Raw genomic sequence first — 23,806 nt, 5'->3', positions numbered from 1 at the left:
TGCAATATTCCAAGGGTGGCCTTATCAAGGCATTATAAAGCAGTGCTACTATCTCAGGTGTTCCCATCTGTTGCTTCTTATCCTGCCTGCAGGTGCTTTGGAGAATAGGTTGACCCCGTTTTCTTTGGGAAAGCCCCTCAAATAGCAAACACTGCTATCATGTCACCCCGAATGTTTTGAATTGCACTCGTCTCTGAAAATAATTAGAATATCTTTTGCAGAGGGGGCTGCTAAATCCAGACAAGGCAGGAGATCAAATAATTTAGCTTATCAATTAAACCACAAATAGATAATCGGAATTTGGCATCCAATCTCACCTTGTTCTTCCCTCGATCACATTCCTGGATCTTCCTATATGTCAACCTACTGGCCTTCTTTTGACATGTGGTTTTCACCAACTCCACCTTAAGAAAGTAATCCTTCCACGGAAGCCCCTGGATTTAAAGATAAGTACGTGGCCTTGTAATTAATTAGAAAACATGATCGGCTTCATCGCTTGCAACCAGGAAAGGACTTTATGCCTTGAGAGCAGCAAGAACATCAGTTCAAGAGGAAATATTTTTGTATCAGGTACGCAACAGCAGATATCATGTCCTTTTGGGCCACGATAACCGTCCCTCCCCTAGGACACCCCCTAAGCTCCTTCCAGCACCCCCAAATCTTTTTCTATTAAGAGTCCTGGTCGCACAGTGGTTAGACTGCAGCATTGCAGACTAACTCTACCAACTGCCAGGAGTTCGATCCTGACTGCCTCAAGGGTGACTCAGCCTTCCGTCCTTCCAAGATGGATAAAATGAGAACCCAGATTGTTAGGGGCAAATATGCTGACTCCACTTACAGAGGTCTGTAAAAGCACAGTGAAGCAGTATATAAGTCTAAATGTTCCTTCCTTCCTTCCTTGTTCTTCCTTCCTTCCTTCCTTCCTTCCTTCCTTCCTTCCTTCCTCCCTCCCTCCCTCCCTCCCTCCTTCCCTCCCTCCCTTCCTTCCTTCCTTCCTGTGGTAGATTGCAGGCTAAGTCTGCCGACTGTTCGATCCTCACCGGCTTAATCTTAACTCAGCCTTGCAAGGTGGGTAAAATGGGGACCCAGATGGTTGGGGGCGCCAACTCTATAAACAGCTTAGACAGGGCTGTAATGCACCGTGAAGCGCTATATAAATCTAACCGCTCTTGCTATTGTTTCCAGAACAACCCCGAGTCCTTTAGCTACTCCAGGGGTCCAACAAGGCTCCCCCCACCAAGGAAAATCCTCTGCACCTCCAGACACACACCTTTCTCTCTGCCTTAAGAAGGCACAGATGCTTGAAATAGTTGGGGCTGTCACTTCTCTGATGATTGTATTTCAGCACGGCGAAGGCGAGGGCCTTCTGCACCTCCGGATTAGTGAGGGGCACGTGGGAAAGATTCCCGGGCAGGTCCTGGAACAGCACCAGGAGGGTGCCGAAGAGGCCGAGGAGGGACGGGACAGGCAGCCGGGAGCGCAGCATGGGGCTGGCGAGAGAGAGGGTCGCTGGCAGGCGGGGAAGCAGACCGACCTCCACGGATTTGCCTTAGCTGTGCAAGGAGCCGCAGGTGGCAGCGGCGATCACCTGCGCGGAGGCCACGCCCATTCTGCAGAAGCCCCGCCCCCGTGTCTGGACCACCTCCGCTGCCCAGGTGGTCGCCGCCTCCGCTCCCTTTGGGTTCCCCTCCGTCTCAATTCTCCCCCCACCTCTTAACTCCTACCCCCTTGAAGTTAGGCTGAAGAGGTGGGTGGGAGAGAGACAGTTGAGTTACTACTCACGGTCTGCTACCAAACGTCAGCGCTCCTGCTAGTTGTGTATTTCCTGAGCAGAAGCCAAGGGCGGCGGGGATGGGAGAGCCTTGGCTTATGTAGTAGTTTACTTTATTGTCATTGCGCCTCGTAAAACGAAATTAAATGCCCTCTTCAGTGTACATTACAACTATAAAAATGAAACACAAACACACATCCTTCCCATTCTATAGAATTGAAGTGAAAACTCCTGATATTACATTAATATTTCACTATACAGTAGAACGCTTCTGCTTAGGAAACACACAAGCAGGCCAACAGATTAACTGAAGGGACCTTGTAGGTCATCTAGTCCAACCCCACCCACGCTGTCCAAGCAGGAGACCCTACGCCATTTCTGAAAGTGGTCAGTCCAGTCTTTTCTTGAAAGCTTCTTGAAAACTAACAGAAGCAGAAGATTTTTTGTTGCAGTCCGTGGATAGTAAGGTCCGTAGAGGGGGGAGGGCTTCCTCTCCATGGCTTTGGGGAGGGGGTGACAATCCTCGTTTGGGGGGGGGTTCCCATATTCTCAGTGTCCACGTGGCTTAAGGTAGCCCTGGTTAATGGTTAGGAAATACACAGCTAGGCTAACAGATTAACAGAGTTGGAAGGGACCTTATAGGTCATCTAGTCCAACCCCTTGGTCCAAGCAGGAGACCCTATATAATCTCTGACAGCCCAGTCTCCTTTTGAAAGCTGCTTGAAAACCAGCAGGAGCAGAAGCTTAGTAACGTCCAGAGTGGCGGGAGGAGGGGAGGGGCTTCCATCTGCATGGCTTTGGGAAGGGGCCGACAATTCTGGTTGCGGGGGGGGGATTTCCCCGCATTCTCATTGTCCACGTGGGGCCTCGGCTTCTGCTTAGGGAAATACACAACTAACAGGAGCTCTGGCGTTTTGTAGCAGACCGCGAGTAGTAACTCAACGGACTCCCCCGCCCTCCCCACTCCGACTTCGCCTAACCTCAAGTAGGGGGTGAGAATTGGGGCGGAAGGGAACCCAAAGCGAGCGGAGGCGGCGAGCACCTGTGCAGCGGAGATGGTCCAGCCACGGGGGCGTGGCTTCTGGTGGATGGGCGTGGCCTCCGCGCAGGTGAGCGCCGCTGCTACCTGACACTCCTTGCACATCTAAGGCAAATCCGTGGAGGTCGGTCTGTTTCCGCGCCTGCCAGCGACCCTCTCTCTCTCTCTCTCGCCAGCCCCATGGTGCTCTCCCGGCTGCCTGTCCCGTCCCTCCTCGGCCTCATCGGCGCCCTCCTGGTGCTCTCCCCGGAGCCGCTCTTGGGGAAACTTATACGCGTGCCCCACACCGATGCGGGGATGCAGAAAGCCCTCGCCTACGCCGTGGAGGAATACAACCGGGGCAGAGATCACAGCACCAACTATTTCAAGCAGCAGAGCCTTATTAAGGCCCAGTATGAGGTCTGTATCTAGAGGTGGGGAGGTTTTTTTGGGGGGGGGGGGCGCGCGGCCTCCTTGTGTCCTTGAAGTAGGGAAAGGACTCGGATTTGTTCTGATAACAATAGCAAGAGTGGTTAAACTTATAGAGCTCTTTACAGCCCTCTCTAAGCGGTTTACAGAGTCAGCCTCTTGCCCCCAACCATCTGGGTCCACATTTTACCCACCACGAGTGAGTCACCCTTGAGCCAGTCAGGATCGAACTCCTGGCAGTTGGCAGACTTAGCCTTCAATGCTGCATTCTAACCACTGGGCCTCCAGGGCTAAACTAACTCTTAATAGAAGGGTTTGGGGGGTGCTGGAGGGAGCTTAGGAGGTGTCCTAGCGGAGGGACGGTTATCGTGGACCAAGAGGACAGGATTTCTCCTGTTCCTATCTGATACAGAAATATTTCCGCTTGAACTGATGTTCTTGCTGCTCTCGAGGCATTAAGTTCTTTCCGGGTTGCAACCGATGAGGCCGATCATGTTGTCTAATTAATTAAAAGGCCACGTATTTATTTTTAAATCCAGGTGAGAAAAGGGAAGGTACTCGAGTACCGTCTGAGGGTGAAGTTGGTGAAAACAACCTGTGTAAAGGACATGGGACCTTTGCCGTATGAGAAGATCCAGGAATGTAAGCAAATGCGAGGGAATCAGGTGAGATCGGATGCCAAGTTCTGATTATAAATTTGCAGTTTGGTTGGTAAATTAAATTGCCTTGTTTGAGCTCAACAGCCCCCTTTGCTTAAAGAGATTTTAATTATTTTAAATGACCATTGCAATTCAAAACATTAGGCATGACAGGATAATGGCATTTGCTTTTTGAGGGGCTGCCCCAAAGCAAACGGGGGTCAATCTATTTTCCAAAGCACCTGAAGAGAGAGTGGCAATGGATAGAAACACAGGAATTAGTGGCACCGCTTTATAATTCCTTGATAAGACAATACCTGGAATATTTCATCAGATTTTAGTCGCCATGATATTAAAAAAAAGATGTTGAGACTCTGGAAAGAGTGCAGAGAAGAGCAACACAGAAGATTAGGGGACTGGAGGCTGAAACATATGAAGGACGGTTGCAGGAACTGGGTAGGTCTAGTTCAGGGGTGTCCAAACTTGGGAACTTTAAGACTTGTGGACTTCAACTCCCAGAATTCCCCAGCGGGGAATTCTGGGAGTTGAAGTCCACAAGTCTTAAAGTTCCCAAGTTTGGACACCCCTGGTCTAGTTTAATGAAAGTGAAGGACCAAGGGAGACATGATAGCAGTGTTCCAGTATTTTTTTTGCCTTTGGACTTTCATCACTGAAAGTTTTGATGAAGAGATACAACAAACGCTTGCCTGAAAAGTAGAGGGTCTCTTGCTTGAACAAGGGGTTGGACTAGATGACCTCCAAGGTCCCTTCCAACTTTGTTTTTCTCTTTCATTCCCTTCCAGAAACCAACCTGCCAATTTATAATTATACCCGGATGTCTACCGAATGAAATGAACGTGGAAACCACAATCTGTATCTGATGTGGACCTCCGAAGGAACCTCTTCTGCTCAGGCTAAGGATTCTGAGGGTGTCCAGCAGCTGTGCAACCTCTGGTGTGGAAGCTGGGATCACACCAAGCTTTGCTTCTTCTGACACAGATCAAGAATGAGACGGTTTGCTTCAGCCCAAATTCACCTATTCTGAGTGTCTGAAATTGTTCCTTGACATCCAGGGAGGCCTTTTCTTCCACTTCTCCTCTTTTCTATAATCTTCATCTTGGAGAAGAATCAATATTTTGCTCATTCAATTAATCACAATAAAGTTATTGTTGTGATGTGGGCTTGTGTCCCTTTCTTGTACAAATCCCGCCCAACTTTCAGGTTTTGACACCCACAGCACAAAGACACAATGGCTTGTCCAAGAAAGACTTTGCTTTGTCCAGAAAGGGGGGGTGTCTCCCCTTGGCTTTTGCTTTGCCCATCCACGTGGTCTTTTTTAACCCATGAGTGTCCCACCTGGGAGGAAGAGATGCCATCAGAGACCCCTGAAGCATCCTTGGTGGGAGATGCAACAGCTGCCAGATGCTGAATGGGAAGCAATTTGGTTCTTTTCCAAACTTCTGGAAACTTTAGCTGTGGTTGTTGAATGTGTTTCACAGTTCTCATTTCGGTAACTACAATTAACAATTTTTAACAAAATTAATACTGTCCACCGATTGCCTCCTTTAGATTTCTCCCCTCTCCCCAAGCTCCGTATCCCACGCACATCTATTCAGAAAGATGCCAAGATGCCCCTTGGCTGTAAACTTTCCATGGGGGGAGGACTTGCCCTCCAGGACTTTGAGGGGGGGTGACAATCCTGGGGCTCCCCAAATCCTCATTATCCACCTGTCTAAAAGAAGCCTTGGCTTATGTAGTAGTAGTAGTAGTAGTAGTAGTAGTAGTAGTAGTAGTAGTTTACTTTATTGTCCTTGCAGCTCGTAAAATGAAATTAGATGCCCTCTTCAGTGTACATTTTAACTCTAAAAATAAAACACAAACACACATCCTTGCCATTCTAGAGAATTGAATTGAAAAGTCCTGATATTGCATTGATATTTCAGTAGAATGCTTCTGCTTAGGAAACACACAAGCAGGCCAACAGATTAACCGAAGGGACCTTGCAGGTCATCTAGTCCACCCCACCACGCAACACCCGCCCAAGCAGGAGACCCTACGCCATTTGTGACAGATTGAAAACTAGCAGGAGCTGAAGCTTAGTAACGTCCATAGGGGGGGAGGGCTTCCTTTCCATGACTTTGGGGAGGGGGCAACAATCCTAGTAGGGGGGGCATTGTTATTGTCCACGTGGCTAAAGGTAGCCTTGGTTGATGCTTACTAAACACACAACTAGGCTAAGAGATTAACAGAGTTGAAAGGGACCTTGGAGGTCATCTAGTCCAACCCTCCGCCCAAGCAGAAGACCCTACACCATTTCTGACAGAGGGCAGTCCATTCTCTTCTTGAAAACTAACAGGAGCAGAAGCTTAGTAACCTCCATAGTAGGGTTTCCCCCCCTCTTTCTTCTCCATGGCTTTGGGGAGGGGGCGACAATCCTAGCTGAGGGGGGGAATTTCCCCGCATCCCATTGTCCACCTGGAGCCTTGTCTTCTGCTTAGGTAATACAGAATTACCAGGAGCGCTGACGTTTTGTAGCAGTCCCGAGTAGTAACTTAATGGTATCCCTCGCCCTCCCACCACATACTCCAGCCTCACCTCAACTAAGGGGGAAAATTGGGCCGGAGGGGAACCCAAAGCGAGCAGAGGGAGGTGGCGAGCACCTGGGCAGCGGAGACGGGCCAGCCACGGGGGCGGGGCTTCTGGAGAATGGGCGTGGCCTGCTACAGGTGAGCGCCGCTGCCACCTGCGGCTCCTTGCACATCTAAGGCAAATACCTCAAGGTCGGTCTGCTTCCGTGCCTGCCAGCGACCCTCTCTCTCTCGCCAGGACCATGGTGCGCTCCCGGCTGCCTGTCCCCTCCCTCCTCGGCCTCTTTGGCGCCCTCCTGATGCTGTGCCCGGAGCTGCTCCTGTGGACCTGGAACCTTTCTGACGTGCCCCATACCGATGCAGGGGTACAGAAAGCCCTCGCCTTCTCCGTGGAGCAATACAACGAAGACGATGATGAGACTGCCAACTATTTCAAGCAGCGGCGCATTTGGAAGGCCCAGTCCGAGGTGTGTATCTGGAGATGGGGAGGTGGTTTTTTTGGGGGGGGGGCAGCCTCCTTGGGTCCTTGAAGTAGCCAAAGGATTCGGAATTGTTCTGAAAACAATAGCAAGAGTGGTAAGACTTCTATACTTGCTTTGCAGCCCTCTCTAAGCGGTTTACAAAGTCGGCCTCTTGCCCCCAACAATCCGGGCCCTCATTTTACCCACCTTGGAAGGACTATAGGTTGAGTCGACCTTGAGTGGGTCAGGATCGAACTGCTGGCAGCGAGCAGAATTAGCCTGTAAATACTGCATTGTAAGAGGAAGGAAAGAAGGAAGGAAAGGATAACATTTAGACTTATATCCCGCTTCACAGTGTCTCTAAGCAGTTTACAGAATTAGTCTCTAGCCCCCAACAATCTGGGCCCTCGTTTTACCGACCTCGGAAGGACAGAAGGCTGAGTCACCCTTGAGCCAGTCAAGATTGAACTCCCGGAAGTTGGCAGAGTAAGCCTGCAATGCTGCATTCTAACCACTGTGCCACCAGGGCTCTTAATAGAAGGGTTTGGGGGGGTTCTGGAGGGAGCTTAGGGGGTGTCCTAGCGGAGGGACTGTTATCGTGGACCAAAAGGACAGGATTTCTGCTGTCCGTATCGGATACAGAAATATTTCCGCTTGAACTGATGTTCTTGCTGCTCTCGAGGCATTAAGTTCTTTCCGGGTTGCAACTGATGAGGCCGATCATGTTGTCTAATTAATTAAAAGGACACGTCCTTATTATTAAATCCAGGTGGAAAATGGGAATGTAATCGTATACGGTCTGAAGGTGGAGATGGTGAAAACAACATGTTTAAAGAACGCCGGAAGATTGACATATGAGAAGATTCAGGAATGTGAGGATTTTCCAGGGAATCAGGTGAGATTGGATGCTAAATTCTGATTATAAATTTGCAGTTTGGTTGATAAATCAAATTGCCTTGTTTGAGCTCAACAGCCACCTTTGCTTAAAGAGATTTTAATTATTTTAAATGACCCTTGCAATTCAAAACATTAGGCATGACAGGATAATGGCATTTGCTATTTGAGTGGTGGAAACTTTTGAAGGAGAGACGCAATGTAGAACTAAGGAGAAACTTCCTGACATTGAGAAAAAATTAGCCATGGAATTGCTTTTCTTCAAAAGTTGTGTGTGTTCCCCCACTGGAAGTTTTTGTTTGTGTCTGTATGTTTTATTGATATATTTTTCCTTAATAAACACTAAAAATCTCAATATCTATCTGAACAGCATATTGTCTGAGGACAACTAGTTTTCAATAACACAAAAATGATAAGCATAACAGTATCCATAATATACATATAATTAATAAACAGTAATACTAGGATTAGCAGCTCATCCATAGTAGAAAGTTTTCATTGTATAATTATTCTTAAGATTTTTAGTTTCTATAACCTCTGCTTCTATTAATTAACCATTGGTAAAAGAAGTCCCATGTTAAAACGTTTTCTGCTTCTTCCTTCTCCTTTATTTTTAGTGTCAATCTCTCCATCTCTGCGCATTCTAATATTTTTATTATGACACTTTCATCTGAAGGGATCTCTTCCTTTTTCCACTGTTGTGCAAACACAATTCGTGCCGTTGTCAACACATGTAAACTTAGATACTTCATTACACTGTTCAGGTGAAATACCCAGTAGGAATATTTCTGGTTTAAAATCAATATGTTGCTTTATCATTTTTTCTAAACATGTACGTATTTTAGGCCAGTGTTTTTTGGACTTTGGACTTCCCTCACTGGAAGTTTTTAAGAATTGATACGACAAACACTTGTCTGAGATGGTACAGGGTCTCTTCCTTGAACAAGGGGTTGGATTAGATGACCTCCAAGGTCCCAACTCTGTTTTTTTCTCTCTCGTTCCCTTTCAGAGAACACTATGCCAATTTACAGTTGTACCTGATCATTCGAGGAACATACTGATCTTGGCAGTCTCCTTCTGTTCCTGATCCGGACCTCCAAAGGAACCTCTTCTGCTCAGGCTAAGGATACTGAGGGTGTCCAGCAGCTGAGCAACTTCTGGTGTGCAAGCTGGGTTCACACCAAGCTTTACTTCTTCTGACACAAATCAAGAATGAGACGGTTTGCTTCAGCCCAAATTCACCTCTTCTGAGTGTCTGAAATTGTTCCTTGACATCCAGGGAGGCCTTTTCTTCCACTTCTCCTCTTTTCTATCATCTTCATCTTTGAGAAGAATCAATATTTGCTTAATGAGTTCATTAATCTTAATAAAGCTATCAGCACAAAGACACAATGGATTGCTTTGTCCAGAGTGGGGGGGATGGGGGTCTTCCCTGGGCTTTGCCAGTCCATGTGGTCTTTTTAAACCCATGAGTCTCCCACCTGGGAGGAAGAGAGGCCATCAGAGACCCCTGAAGCATCCTTGGTGGGAACTGCAACAGCTGCCAGATGCTGAATGGGAAATGAATTTGGTTCTTTTCCAAACTTCTGGAAACTTTAAGTCCCCCCCCCCCCCCCAGTAACTACAATCAAAGCAGCGGAGACGGTGCAGTCATGGGGGCGTGGCTTCTGGAGAGAGGGCGTGGCTTGCACGCAGGTGATCGCCGCTGCCTCCTGCGGCTCCTGCAGACCTAAAGGGAAATCCGTGGAGGTCGGTCTGCTTCCGTGCCTGCCAGCGACCCTCTCTCTCTCGCCGGCCCCATGGTGCGCTCCCGGTTGCCTGTCCCGTCCCTCCTCGGCCTCTTCGGCGCCCTCCTGATCCTGTCCCCGGAGGTGCCCGGGTATCTTGAGGACAAACCATTCACTAATCCGGATGTGCAGGAAGCCCTCGCAGTCGCCGTGCAGCAATACAACAAGGACAGAAGTGACAGCGCCAACTATTTCAAGGTGCTTCGCTCTCTGAAGGCGCGGTATCAGGTGTGTGTCTGCAGGTGAAGAGGATTTGGGGGGGTCAGCCTTGTTGGAGTAGCCAAAGGACTCGGGATTGTTCTGGAAACAATAGCAAGAGCGGTTAGACTTATATACCGCTTCACAGCCTTCTCTAAGCGGGTTAAAGAATTGGCCTCTTGCTCCCAACCATCATTTTACCCACCTCGGAAGGCTGAGTTAACTTTAACCCGGTCAGGATCGAACTGCTGGAAGTCAGCAGAATTACCTTGCAATCTGGGAGGGGGGGGAGGGGGAGGAAGGAAGAACACTTAGACTTATATCCCGCTTTAGAGCGTCTCTATGCAGTTTACAGAGTCAGCCTCTTAACCCGAACAATCTGGGTCCTTGTTTTACCGACATCAGTCAGAAGGACGGAAGGCTGAGTCACCCTTGAGCCAGTCAGGATTGAACTTTTGGCAGTTGGCAGAGTAAGCCGGCAATGCTGCAGTCTACCCACTGCGCCACCAGGGCTCTTAATAGAAAAAGATTTGGGGGTGCTGGAGGGAGCTTAGGGGGTGTCCTAGGGAAGGGACGGTTATCGTGGACCAAGAGGACCGGATTTCTGCTGTTCGTATCTGATCCAGAAATATTTCCGCATGAACGGATGTTCTTGTTGCTCTCAGGGCATAAAGTCCTTTCCGGGTTGCAATCAACGAAGCTCATCATTGTTTTCTAATTCATTAAAGGGCCCTGTTTTTATTTTAAAATCCAGGTGGACGTTATGCAACAACAACATCTTCTGGTGGAGTTGGTGGAAACAAGGTGCAAAAAGAAGGCGGGTTTGCATATGATATTTAACAGCATCCAGAAATGTCAGCTACTTCCAGGGATTCAGGAGGTGAGATTGGATGCCAATTTCCGATTATCTATTTGGGGTTTAATTGACAGAATATGGCTTGTCTCAGCTCATCAGCCACCTCTGCAAAGGGGATTTCAATAATTTCTATGGACGATTTCGATTCAAAACATTCAAGGTGACACGATAGCGGTGTTTGTTATTTGAGGGGCTGCCCCCCCAAAAAACGGGGGTCAGCCGTTCTCCAAAGCGCCTGAAGGCAGGAGAAAATGCAATGGATGGGAACACCTGAGATAGTAGCACCGCTTCGTAATGCCTTGATAAGGCCACCGTGTTAAAATGTTTATTCATTGAATAATATAAATACGAATGATTCTGGATAAAAGTACTTTCAAACAAATGTAGTTAAAGGAGAATGTTGGTAGATTCTTTGATTTAAAATGCACAACTCAATTTGAATATCTCAGGGGTTGCCACAAAGAAGAGGGAGTCAAGCTATTCTCCAAGGCACCTGTGGACAGAACAAGAAGCAATGGGTGGAAACTAATCAAGGAGAGAAGCAACTTAGAACTGAGGAGAAACTTCCTGACAGTTAGAACAATTAATCAGTGGAACAGCTTGCCTCCAGAAGTTGTGAATGCCCCAACACTGGAAGTCTTTAAGAAGATGTTGGATAGTCATTTGTCTGGAACGGTATAGGGTTTCCTGCCTAGGCAGGGGGTTGGACTAGAAGACCTCCAAGGTCCCTTCCAACTCTACTATTGTATTGTATTGTATTATTGAATGAAGTATAAAGAATGATTGTAGTAATGCACGGAATTTAAATGTAACCAATCGACATGCTAGCTGGAAGACGTATTGAAGAGTGTTTTGTGTGTGTGTTATCCGTCTAATTAAAACAATAAAAAAATTTTTTAAAAAAATGTTGAGACCCTAGAAAGAGAAGAGCAGCGAGGAGGATTAGGGAGCTGTACAAAAAAAAAACATATAAAGAACCGTTCCAGGAATTGGGTATGTCTGGTTTTGTGAAAAGAAGGTCTAGCAGAGACACAATAGCAATATTCCAATGTTTGAGGGTCTTCCATAAAGAGGAGGTGGGGGGTCAACTTGTTTTCCAAAGCAGCAGAAGGCCAGACAAGAAACAATGGATGGAAACTTATGAAGGAGAGAAGCAACCTAGAACTAAGGAATTTCCTAACAGTGAGAAAAATTAACCATGGGAATCTTTTCCTCCAGAGGTTGTGGGAGCCCCATCACTGGAAGATTTATAGGAAATGACAAATGTTTGTCTGAACAGGGTCTCTTGCTTGAACAAGGGGTTGGACTAGACGACCTCCAAGGTCCCTTCCAACTTCGTTTTTCTCTTTCATTCCCTTCCAGAAACCAATCTGCTACTTTCAAGTTATATACAGTTTTTTCCCGCTGGTGCGAATGACGTTAACAATCACAGTCTGTGGCTGATCTGGACCTCCATAGGAACCTCTTCCGCTCAGGCTAAGGATTCTGAGGGTGTGCAAGCTGGCTTCACACCAAGCTTTGCTTCTTCTGACACAAATCAAGAATGAGACGGTTTGTTTCAGCCCAAATTCACATCTTTTTGAGTGTCTTGAAATTGTTCCTTGACATCCGGGGAGGCTTTTTCCTCCACTTCTCCTCTTTTCTATCATGTTCATCTTTAATAAGAATCAATATTTGCTTATTCGGTTAATTAATCTTAATAAAGCTATCAGCAGATGTTCCCGTGTGGGTCCCTTTTTTGTCCAAATCCTCTCCAACCTTCAGGCTTTGACACCCACCGCACAAAGACACAATGGCTTGTCCAAGAAAGACTTTGCTTTGTCCAGAGGGGGAGGGAATTGGGGTCTTCCCTGGGCTTTGCCAGTCCATGTGGTCTTTTTTAACCCATGGGTGTCCCACCTGGGAGGAAGAGAGGCCATCAGAGACCCCTGAAGCATCCTTGGTGGGAACTGCAACAGCTGCCAGATGCTGAATGGGAAGCAATTTGGTTCTTTTCCAAACTTCTGGAAACTTTAGCTGTGGTTGTTGGATGCCTTTGACAGTTTTCTTTTCGGTAACAATAACCAACAATTTTTAGCAGAATTAATACTGTTTCTGGAAACCCCTCCCTCCCTCGCTTGCATAAAAATGTGTCCACGGATATTCTCCTTTAGGTTTCTCACATACACCCCAAGCTCCGTATCCCACGCACATCTATTCAGAAAGATGCCAAGATGCCCCTTGGCTGTAATCTCCCCATGGGGCAGGGGGCTCTCCATTGCTTTGGGGAGGGGGCGACAATAGTGGTTGGGGGAGGATTTCCCCGCATCTCCATTGTCCAAGTGGAGCCTCGGCTTCTGCTTAGGAAATACACTACCAGGAACGGTGACATTTTCTAACAGACCGCGAGCAGCAGCTTAGCTGGCTCCCGCGCCCTCCCCACCGACTTAACCTAACCTCAACTATGGGGGAGAATGGAACCGAAGGGGAGCCAAAATGGCGCAGAGACGGCGAGCACCTGGGCAGCGGAGAAGAACCAGCCACGGGGGCGGGGCTTTTAGAGAATGGGCGGGCCTTCGCCCAGGTGAGCGCCGCTGCCACCTGCGGTACCTGCAGATCTCAGGCAAATCCATGGAGGTCGCTCTGCTTCCCTGCTTGCCAGCGATCCTCTCTCTCGTCAGCGCCATGGTGCGCTCCTGGCTGCATGTCCCGTCCCTTCTCGGCCTCTTCGGCGCCCTCCTGACGCTGTTCCCGGAGCTGCTCGGGTATCTTTCCGACACGCCCGTCACTGATCCGGAAGTGCAGGTACCCCTCGCCGTAGCTGTGGAGCAATACAACCAGGACAGAAGTGACAGCGCCAACTATTTCAAGGTGCTGAGCCTTATGAAGGCGGAGTACAAGGTATGTACCTGGAGGTGGGGAGGGTTTTTTTTTTTGAAGGGGGAGGGCAGCCTTGTTGGATCCTTGGAATAGGATCCAAAGGACTCGAGATTGTTCTGGAAACAATAGCAAGAGCGGTTGGACTTATATACCGTTTCACGGTGCTTCAAAGCCCTCTCTAAGCGGTTAACGGAGTTGGCCTCTTGCTCCCAACCATCTGGGTCCTCGTTTTACCCACCTCGGAAGACTGAGTTAACTTTAAGCCGGACAGGATCGAACCTCTGGCAGTCAGCAGAATTAGCCTGCAATCTAACCACTGGGAGGGTGGGAGGGAGTTAGGAATAACACTTAGACTTATATCCCATTTCACAGTGTCTCTAAGCGATTTACAAAATCAGCCTCTTGCCCCCAACAATATGGGTCCTCGTTTTACTGACCTCGGAAGGCTGAGTCACCCTTGAGCCAGTCAGGATTGAACTCCTGGCAGTTGGCAGAGTTAGCCTGCAATGCTGCATTCTAACCACTGGGCCACGAGGGCTCTTAATAGAAGAGTTTTGGGGGTGCCAGAGGGAGCTTAGGGGGCGTTCTAGGGGAGGGACGGTTATCGTGGATCAAAAGAACAGGATTTCTGCTGTTCGTATCTGATACAGAAATATTTCCTCTTGAACTGATGTTCTTGCTCCTCTCAAGGCATAAAGTCCTTTCCTGGTTGCAACTAATGAAGCCGATCATGGTTTCTAATGAATTAAAAGGCCACGTACTTATCTTTAAATCCAGGTGGGTGCTTCGGCAAAACTCTACCTTAAGGTGGTAATGGTGAAAACAGCATGTGAAAAGAGGACCGATAGCCTGACATATGAGAAGATCCAGGAATGTGAGGAACTTCCAGGGATTCAGGAGGTGAGATTGGATCCCAAGTTCTGATTATCTATTTGAGGTTCACTTGAACAAACCTGCCTTGTCTGAGCTCAGCAGCCACCTCTGCAAAGGAGGTTTTAATGATTTCCATGGATGACTTCAATTCAAAATAGTAACGGTGACACATTAGCCATGTTTGCTGTTTGAGAGGCTGCTCCAAAGAAAACGGGGGTCAGCCTATTCTCCAATGCACCTGAAGGCAGGATAAGACGCAAAGGATGGGAACACCTGAAACAGTAGCACTGCTTTATAATGCCTTGATAAGGCCCCTCTTGGAATATTGCATCCAGTGTTGGTCGCCACCATAGGAGAGACAGGATAGCAATATTCCAATGTTTGTGGGGCTGCCAGAAAGAGGAGGGGGTCAACTTATTTTCCGAAGCAGCAGAAGGCCAGACAAGAAACGATGGATGGAAAATTATGAAGGAGAGAAGGATCGTAGAACTAAGGAGAAACTTCCTAACAATGAGAAAAATTAACCATGGGACTGCTTTCCTCCAGAAGTTTTAGTTGCTCCCTCACTGGACGTTTTTATGAAGAGATAAAAAAAATGTTTGTCTGGAATGGTGCGGGTTCTCCTGTTTGAGCAGGGGGTTGGACTAGATGACCTTCAAGGTCCCTTCTGTTTTTTTTTCTCTCTCGTTGCTTTCCAGATACTAAGCTGCACCTTTAGAGTTAAATCCCGCTCTCAGAAGGATGAAATGTTCATGATGGATAGCTTCTGTACTTGATGTGGACCTTTAAAGGAACCTCTTCTGCTCAGGCTAAGGATTCTGAGGGTGTCCAGCAGCTGTTGTGCAACCTCTGGTGTGGAATCAAGTTTTCACAGAATTAATAGTTTCTTGAAACCCCTCCCTCCCTCCCTTGCATAAAATGCGTCCACTGATTTTCTCCTTTAGATTTCTCACATACGTCCTCCTAAGGTCCACATCCCACGTACATCTATTCAGGTAGATCCAAATTGCCCCTTGGCTGTAAACTCTCCATGGGGGAGGGGAACTTGCTCTCCATTGCTTTGGGGAGGGGGCGACAATTGTGGTTGGGGTGGGAGTTTCCTGCATCCTCATCGTCCACGTGGCTAAAGGTAGCCTCGGCTTCTGCTTAGGAAATACACTAGCAGGAACAGTGAGGTTTTTTAGAAGACCGCGAGGAGTAACTCAACTGACTCCCCCGCCCTCCCCCCACCGAGTTCAGCCTAACCTCAACTAGGGGGGAGAATTGAGCCGGAGGGGGACCCAAAGCGAGCGGAGGCAGCGAACACCTGGGCAGCAGAGACGGTCCAGCCCTGGGGGCGGGGCTTCTGGAGAATGGGCGAGGCCTCCACGCAGGTGAGCGCCGGTATCACTTGCGGCTCCTTGCACATCTAAGGCAAATCCGTGGAGGTCGGTCTGCTTCCCTGCCTGCCAGCGACCCTCTCTCTCGCCAGTCCCATGGTGCCCTCCCGGCTGCCTGTTCCGTCCCTTAGCCTGCAATCTAACCGGAGGGAGGGAGGGAGGGAGGATGTGGTCTTTTTTAAACCATGAGTGTCCCACCTGGGAGGAAGAGAGGCCATCAGAGACCCCTGAAGCATCCTTGGTGGGAACTGCAACAGCTGCCAGATGCTGAATGGGAAGCAATTTGGTTCTTTTCCAAACTTCTGGAAACTTTAGCTGTGGTTGTTGGACACGTTTGACAGTTTTCTTTTCGGTAACTACAATTAACAATTTTTAAATACTGTTTCTTGAAACCCCTCCCTCTCTCACTTGCTTAAAATGTTTCCACCGACCATCCATCTTTGATTTATCCCCTCCCCCACCCCAAGCTCCAGATCCCCCACACATCTATGCAGAAAGATGGCAAGACGCCCCTTGGCTGTAAAAACTCTCCATGGGAGGGGGCTTTGAGTGGGAAGCGACAATCCTGCCCCCCACAATCCTCATTATCCACCTGTCTAAAGGTAACCTTGGCTTATGCTTAGGAAACACAACCAGGCTAACAGATTAACAGAAGGGACCTTGCAGGTCATATAGTCCAACCCACCACAAACCCCTGCCCAAGCAGGAGACCCTACCCCATTTCTGACGGATGGACAGACCAGTCTGTTCTTAAAATCTTCTAGCAGGAGCAGAAGCTTAGTAACGTCCATAGGGGAGTGGGAGGGCTTCCTCTCCATGGCTTTGTGGAGGGGGCGAAAATCTGGGGGTGGGTGGGTTAGGGGTGGGTGTGTTTCCCACATCCTTATTATTGCCTTGGCTTCTGCTGAGGAAATGCAGAACTAACAGGACCGCTGGCGTTTTCTAGCAGTCCGCGAGGAGTAACTCAACTGTCTCTCCCGCCCTCCCCCCAACGACTTCAGCCTCACCTCAACTAGTGGGGGAGAATTGGGGCCTGAAGGGAACCCAAAGCGCGTGGAGGAAGCGAGCACCTGGGCAGCGGAGACGGTCCAGCCATGGGGGGCGTGACTTCTGATGAATAGGCGGGGCCTCCGCGCAGGATGGCACTTGCGGCTCCTGCAGATTTAAAGGCAAATCCGTGGAGGTCGCGCTGCTTCCGCGCCCGCCAGCGACCCTCTCTCTCGCCAGCCCTATAGTGCGCTCCCGGCTGCCTGTCCCGTCCCTCCTCGCCCTCTTCGGCGACACTCACCTGATATCGAGCCTTCCTAAGGCTCCACACCTTGAAATAGTTGGGACTGTCACTTCTGCCGTTGTATTTCACCACGGCGGCGGCGAGGGATTCCTGCACGTCTGGATCAGTGACGGACGCGTCGGAAAAATACCCGGGTAGGTCCAGGAAGAGCATCAGGTGGGCGCCGAAGAGGCCGAGAAGGGACGGGACAGGCAGCCGGGAGCGCACCATGGGGCTGGCGATAGAGAGGATCGCTGGCAGGCGCGGACGCAGACCGACCTCCACGGATTTGCCTGAGATCTGCAGGAGCCCCAGGTGGCAGCGGCGATCACCTACGGGGGGGGGCACGCCCATTTTCCAGAAAGCCCCGCCCCCGTGGCTGGTCTGTCCGCTGCCCAGGTGGTCGCCGACTCCGTGAGCTTTGGGTTCCCCTCCGGCCCAATTGTCCCCCCCCAATTGATGTTGAGGGCGGGGGTCAGTTGAATTGAGACCCCCCCCTTTTCTGGACAAAGCAAAGTCTTTCTTGAACAAGCCATTGTGTCTTTGCGCTGTGGGTGTCAAAACCTGAAGGATGGAGAGGATTTAGACAAGAAAGGGACACAAGGGATATAATGCTGATAGCTTTATTAAGATTAATTCACTGAATGAGCAAAATATTGATTCTTCTCAAAGATGAAGATGATAGAAAAGAGGAGAAGTGGAAGAAAAGGCCTCCCTGGATGTCAAGGAACAATTTCAGACACTCAGAAGAGGTGAATTTGGGCTGAAGCAAACCGTCTCCTTCTTGATTTGTGTCAGAAGAATCAAAGCTTGGTGTGAGCTCAGCTTCCACACCAGAGGTTGCTCAACTGCTGGACACCCTCAGAATCCTTAGCCTGAGCAGAAGAGGTTCCTTCGGAGGTCCACATCAGGAACAGCCGATGTGCACTCTGAACGTTTCATCCTTCGGAGAGCAGTATGCAGCTACAAAGGTGCAAGTTCTTACCTGGAAGCAAATGAGAGAGAAAAACAGAGTTGGAAGAAGGGGGTTGGACCTCAAATAGGAGATCCTGCACCATTCCGGACAAACGTTCCTTGTATCTCTTCATAAAAATGTCCGGTGATGGAGCAACTGAAACTTCTGGAGGAAAGCAATCCCATGGTTAATTTTTCTCATTGTTAGGAAGTTTCTCCTTAGTTCTACGTTCCTTCTCTCCTTCATAATTTTCCATCCATTGTTTCTTCTCTGGCCTTCTGCTGCTTCGGAAATTAAGTTGACCCCCCTCCTCTTTCTGGCAGCCCCTCAAATATTGGAATATTGTTATCCTGTCTCTCCTATGCCCTAATGAATTCCTGCAACCGTTCTTTATATGTTTTAGTCTCCAGTCCCCTAATCCTCTTTGTTGCTCTTCTCTGCCCTCTTTCCAGAGTCTCAACATCTTTTTTTCGTGGTGACCAACACCGGATGCAATATTCCAAGGGTGGCCCTATCAAAGCATTATAAAGCAGTGCTACTATTTCAGCTGTTCCCATCCATTGCTTCTCGTCCTGCCTTCAGGTGCTTTGGAGAATAGATTGGCCCCCGTTTTCTTTGGGGCAGCCCCTCAAATAGCAAACACCGCTATCGTGTCACCGTTACTATTTTGAATTAAAGCATTCATGGAAATCATTAAAACCTCTGCAGAGGTGGCTGATGAGCTGAGACAAGGCAGGTTTGTTCAAGTGAACCTCAAATAGATAATCAGAATTTGGGATCCAATCTCACCTCCTGAATCCCTGGAAGTTCCTCACATTCCTGGATCTTCTCATATGTCAGGCTATCGGTCCTCTTTTCACATGCTGTTTTCACCATTACCACCTTAAGGTAGAGTTTTGCCGAAGCACCCACCTGGATTTAAAGATAAGTACGTGGCCTTTTAATTAATTAGAAACCATGATCGGCTTCATTGGTTGCAACACGGAAAGAACTTTATGCCTTAAGAGCAGCAAGAACATCAATTCAAGGGGAAATATTTCTGTATCAGATACAAACAGCAGAAATCCTGTTCTTTTGATCCACGATAACCGTCCCTCCCCTAGAACGCCCCCTAAGCTCCCTCTGGCACCCCCAAAACTCTTCTATTAAGAGCCCTGGTGGCACAGTGGTTAGAATGCAGCATTGCAGGTTAATCTGCCAACTGCCTGGAGTTCAATCCTGACTGGTTGAAGGGTGACTCAGCCTTCCGTCCTTCCAAGGTTGGTAAAACGAGGATCCAGATTTTTGGGGGCGAGAAGCTGACTCGGTAAACTGCTTAGAGACACTCCCTCCCTGGGGTTAGATTGCAGGCTAACTCTGCCGACTGTCAGCAGGTCGATCCTGACCGGGTTAAATTTAACTCAGCCTTCCGAGGTGGTTAAAATGGGGACCCAGATAGTTGGGAGCAAGTGGCCAAATCTGTAAACATCTTAGAGAGGGCTGTGAAGCACCATGAAGCGGTATATAAGTCTAACCTCTCTTGCTATTGTTTCCATGTTTCCAGAACAATCCCGAGTCCTTTGGCTACTCCAAGGACCCAACGAGGCTGACCCCCCCCCCCCAAATCCTCCCCAACTCCAGAGACACACCTCATATCGCGCCTTCCTAAGGCTAACCACTTTGAAATAGTTGGCGCTGTCACTTCTGCCATTGTATTTCTCCAGGGCGGCGGCGAGGGGTTTCCGCACGTCTGGATCAGTGTCGTACGCGTCGATAAAATGCCCGGCCAGCTCCGGGGAGAGCATCAGGAGGGCGCCGAAGAGGCCCAGAAGGGACGGGACAGGCAGCCGGGAGCGCACCATGGGGCTGGCGAGAGAGAGGGTCGCTGGCAGGCGCGGGAGCAGACCGACCTCCACGGATTTGCCTTTAGATCTGCAGGAGCCTCAGGTGGCAGCGGCGCTCACCTGCGCGGAGGCCACACCCATTCTGCAGAAGCCCCCCCCCCCCCCCATGGCTGGACCATCTCTGCTTCGCAGGTGCTCGCCGCCTCTCAGCACTTTGGGTTCTGCTCGGGCCCAATTCTCCCCCTCCCTCCAGTTGATGTTAGGATGAAGTCGGTAGGGGGAGGGCGGGGGTCAGTCAGTATCCAGGTGGGTAACGCGGATTTGGGAAGCCCCAGGATTGCCTCCCCCTTCCCAAAGCCCTGGAAGAGTTTACAGCCAAGGGGCAATTTGGCATCTTTCTGAATAGATGTGCATGGGATACAGAGAATGGGATGTATGTGAGAAATCCAAAGGAGAAAATCCGTGGAGACATTTTATGCAAGGGAGGGAGGAAGGGGGTTTCAAGAAACGGTATTAATTCTGTTAAAAATTGTTGATTGTAGTTAAGGAAAAAGAGAACTGTTAAACATGTCCAACAACCTCTGTTAAAGCTTCCTGAAGTTTGGAAAAGATCCAAATTGCTTCCCATTCAGCATCTGGCAGCTGTTGCAGTTCCCACCAAGGATGCTTCAGGGGTCTCTGATGGCCTCTCTTCCTCCCAGGTGGGACACTCATGGGTTAACAAAGACCACGTGGATGGGCAAAGCAAAAGCCAAGGGGAGAACTCACCCCCCCCCCCACTTTCTTGGACAAGCCATTGTGTCTTTGTGCTGTGGGGGACAAAACTTTAAGGTTGGATGGGATTTGGAAAAGAAAGGGACACAAGCAGGAGCATCATGTTGATAGCTTTATTAAGATTAATTCATTGAATAAGCAAAATATTGATTCTTCTCCAAGATGAAGATGATAGAAAAGAGGAGAAGTGGAAGAAAAGGCCTCCCTGGATGTCAAGGAACAATTTCAGACATTCAGAAGAGAGGAATTTGGGCTGAAGCAAACCGTCTCATTCTTGATTTGTGTCAGAAGAAGCAAAGCTTGGTATGAACCCAGCTTGCACTCCAGAGGTTGCACAGCTGCTGGACACCTTCAGAATCCTTAGCCTGAGCGGAAGAGGTTCCTTTGGAGGTCCACATCAGGTACAGGCAGTGACTGCTAAGTTATTCGGAGAGCGGAGTATAACTTTGAAGTAGCAGGTTTGTTTCTGGAAGGGAATGAAAGCGAAAAACAAAGTTGGATGGGACCTTCGAGGTTGTCTAGTCCAACCCTGTGCTCGAGCAGGAGACCCTGTACCATTTCAGACAAATGGCTGCATAATCACTCCTTGAAAACATTCAGCGATGGAGCACCCATCACTTCTGGTGGCAAGGCATCTCACTGGTTAATTTTTCTCTCTGCCAGGAAATTTCTCCTTGATTCCAGGTTGCTTCTCTCCTTGATTAGTTTCCATCCATTGTGTCTTGTACTACGTTCTGGTTCTTTGGAAAATAGGTTGTCCCCCTCCCCTTTGTGGCAGTCCCTTAAATATTGGGACACTACCATGTCTCCCCTAGACCTTCTTTTTATTAAACTAGACAGACCCAATTCCTGCAACCGTTCTTCGTGTGCTTTAGTCTCCAGTCCCCTAATCACCTTTGTTGCTCTTCTCCGCACTCTTTCCAGAGTCTCAACATCTTTTATTTAATATTGTGGTGATCAAAATTGGATGAAAAATTCCAAAGGCATTTCATGTGTTCCCATCCATTGCCTCTCGTCCTGCCTTCAGGTGCTTTGGAAAATAGATTGACCCCCGTTTTCTTTGGGGCAGCCCCTCAAATAGCAAACACCGCTATCGTGTCATCCCGGATGCTCTGAATTGAAATTGTCCATAAAAATTATTAAAATCTCTTTTGCAGAGGTGGCTGTTGAGCTCAGACAAGGCCAGGAAATCAATTGATTTAATTTATCGGTGAAACTGCAAATAGATAATCGGAATTTGGCATCCAATCTCACCTTGTGATTCCCTGGAAGTTGCTTACATTTTTGGAATAACACAGACATCGGAGTCCAATTGTACTTTTTACATGTTGTTTCCGCCAACTCCACTGTAAGATGGTATTCGTCCCTAGTACCCACCTGGATTTAAAAAGGAGTACATGGTCTTTTAATCAATTACAAAACATGATCGGCTTATCAGTTTCAACCAGGAAAGCACTTTCTGCCTGGAGAGCAGCGAGAACATCAGTTCAAGCGGAAATATTTCTGTTTCAGATACAAACAGAAGGAATGCTGTTATTTTGATCCACGATAACCGTCCCTCCCCTAGAACGCCCCTTAAGCTCCCTCCAGTACCCCCAAAACTTTTCTATTAAGAGCCCAGGTGGCGCAGTGGTTAGAATGCAGCATTGCCGGCTAACTCTGCCAACTGCCAGGAGTTCAATCCTGACTGGCTCAAGGGTGACTCAGCCTTCCTTCCTTCCAAGGTTGGTAAAACGAGGATCCAGATTGTTGGGGGCAAGAGACTAATTCTGTAAAGTGCTTAGAGATGCTGTGACGCAGGATATAAGTTAAGTGTCATTCCTTCCTTCTTTCCTTCCTTCCTTCCTTCCTACCCCCTCCCTCCCTCCCACTTAAAATGCAGTATTGCATCCTTATTCTTCCCCTGCCTAGCAGTTCAATCCTGACCTCCTCGAGGTTGATGCAACCTACCGTCTTTCCGAGGTTGATAAAATGATCCAGATCTAAGCATCAAACAAGATGCTGATTGTAAACAGCTTAGAGAGGGCTGTAAAGCACCGTGGAACGGTATATAAATCTAACCGCTTTTGCTATTGCTTCCAGAACAATCCCGAGTTCTTTGCCTACTCCCAGGACCCAAGGAGGCTGCCCACCTACCTACCTGCCCCCCAATAAACCTCCCCATCTCCAGACACTTACCTGAGACTGCGCCTTCACAACATTCACCACCATGAAATAGTTCTCGCTGTTAGATCTGCGCTGATTGTATATCTGCGTGGCGAAGGCGACGGCATCCTTCACCCCCGGATGAGTGGGGGGCAAGTCCGAAAGACCCTCGGGAAGCCAAAGGGGCAGCTCCGAGGACAGCACCAGGAGGGGGCCGAAGAGGCAGAAAAGGGTCGGGACAGGCAGCCGGGAGCGAGGCATGGTGCTGGCGAGAGAGTGGGTCGCTGGCAGGCGCGGAAGCAGACCGACCTCCACGGATTTGCCTTAGACGTGCAAGGAGCCGCAAGTGGCAGCGGCGCTCACCTGCGCGGAGGCCACGCCCATTCTGCAGAAGCCCCGCCCCATGGCTGGACCATCTCTGCTTCGCAGGTGCTCGCCGCCTCTACGCGCTTTGGGTTCCCCTTCGCTTCTATTCTCCCCTCTAGTTGAGGTTAGGCTGAAGTCGGTGCGTAGAGGGCGGGGGAGACAATTGAGTTATTACTCTCGGGCTGCTGCAAAGCCTCTCCACTCCTGCTAGTACAGGGAATTTCTACTACCACCTCCAGTCCTATGTTTAATTTATTTATTGTACACTTAAAACATGTATATTTACTGTCTAACCATTTTAATATGACTGTACACCGCCCCGAGTCTCTTTTGAGAGAGGGGCGGTCTAGAAATCCAATAAAGTTAAGTTAAGTTAGTGTATTTCCTAAGCTTCACGTGGACAATGGGGATGGAGAGGAAGCCTCCCCTTCTATAGATGTTACTAAGCTTCTGCTCCTGCTCGTTTTCAAGAAGCTTTCAAAAAGAGACTGGGCTGCCCATCTCTCAGAAATGGTGTAGGGTCTCCTGCTTGGACGGCATGGGTGGGGTTAGACCCAATGACCTATAAGATCCATTCCGTTAATCTGTCAGCATTATTATGTTTTTCCTAAGCAGGAGCATTCTACTATATAGTGAAATATTAATGCAATATCAAGGATTTTCATTTCGATTCTGCGGAATGTGTAGTTTGTGTGTTTGTGCTTTACTTTTATAGTTATAAA

The 23,806-nt window shown here is 48.7% G+C and overlaps 2 protein-coding genes and 1 long non-coding RNA gene across 4 annotated transcripts in view; 2 read left to right on the top strand and 1 right to left on the bottom strand.

The window, feature by feature from the left end:
* The first annotated feature begins 2,509 nt into the window (after positions 1-2,509).
* On the top strand, positions 2,510-5,003 carry LOC309399725 (cystatin-like). Of its 2 annotated transcripts, none has more exons than XM_081967798.1 (4): positions 2,510-2,763; positions 2,987-3,209; positions 3,758-3,883; positions 4,660-5,003. In XM_081967798.1, exons 2-4 carry the CDS (start codon positions 2,991-2,993, stop codon positions 4,735-4,737), a joined length of 423 nt encoding a protein of 140 aa, XP_081823924.1. In that variant the 5' UTR covers positions 2,510-2,763; positions 2,987-2,990; the 3' UTR covers positions 4,738-5,003. The 2 variants fall into 2 exon arrangements, with proteins under 2 accessions (XP_081823924.1, XP_081823923.1); XM_081967797.1 differs by having other exon boundaries at positions 2,510-2,880.
* A 1,683-nt stretch (positions 5,004-6,686) lies between these two features.
* Positions 6,687-8,999, top strand: LOC309399804 (cystatin-like; the record flags this gene model as incomplete). The annotated part of the gene is made up of 3 exons (XM_081967916.1): positions 6,687-6,911; positions 7,675-7,800; positions 8,919-8,999. 3 exons carry the CDS (start codon positions 6,687-6,689, stop codon positions 8,997-8,999), a joined length of 432 nt encoding a protein of 143 aa, XP_081824042.1.
* An 8,633-nt stretch (positions 9,000-17,632) lies between these two features.
* The window catches only part of LOC309400208, a 29,915-nt gene continuing 23,741 nt past the window's right edge, over positions 17,633-23,806 (bottom strand). Inside the window, exon 2 of the long non-coding RNA XR_014176631.1 lies at positions 17,633-18,006. This is a non-coding gene — a long non-coding RNA (uncharacterized lncRNA). The remainder of the gene's footprint in view (positions 18,007-23,806) is intronic.

Source organism: Natrix helvetica (genome assembly GCF_964273705.1).
Source record: "Natrix helvetica genome assembly, chromosome: 16".
Taxonomy (NCBI): domain Eukaryota; kingdom Metazoa; phylum Chordata; class Lepidosauria; order Squamata; family Natricidae; genus Natrix; species Natrix helvetica.
Note: the sequence above shows the minus strand (reverse complement) of the source record. Positions and strands in the feature narration are given on the sequence as shown.

Bases quoted from the DNA above. Each gene is read 5' to 3' on its own strand.
- LOC309399725 (XM_081967798.1), top strand. From the start codon at position 2,991: ATGGTGCTCTCCCGGCTGCCTGTCCCGTCCCTCCTCGGCCTCATCGGC. The intron at 3,210-3,757 runs GTCTGTATCTAG...TTTTAAATCCAG, and splicing joins TTATTAAGGCCCAGTATGAG to GTGAGAAAAGGGAAGGTACT. The intron at 3,884-4,659 runs GTGAGATCGGAT...ATTCCCTTCCAG, and splicing joins AGCAAATGCGAGGGAATCAG to AAACCAACCTGCCAATTTAT.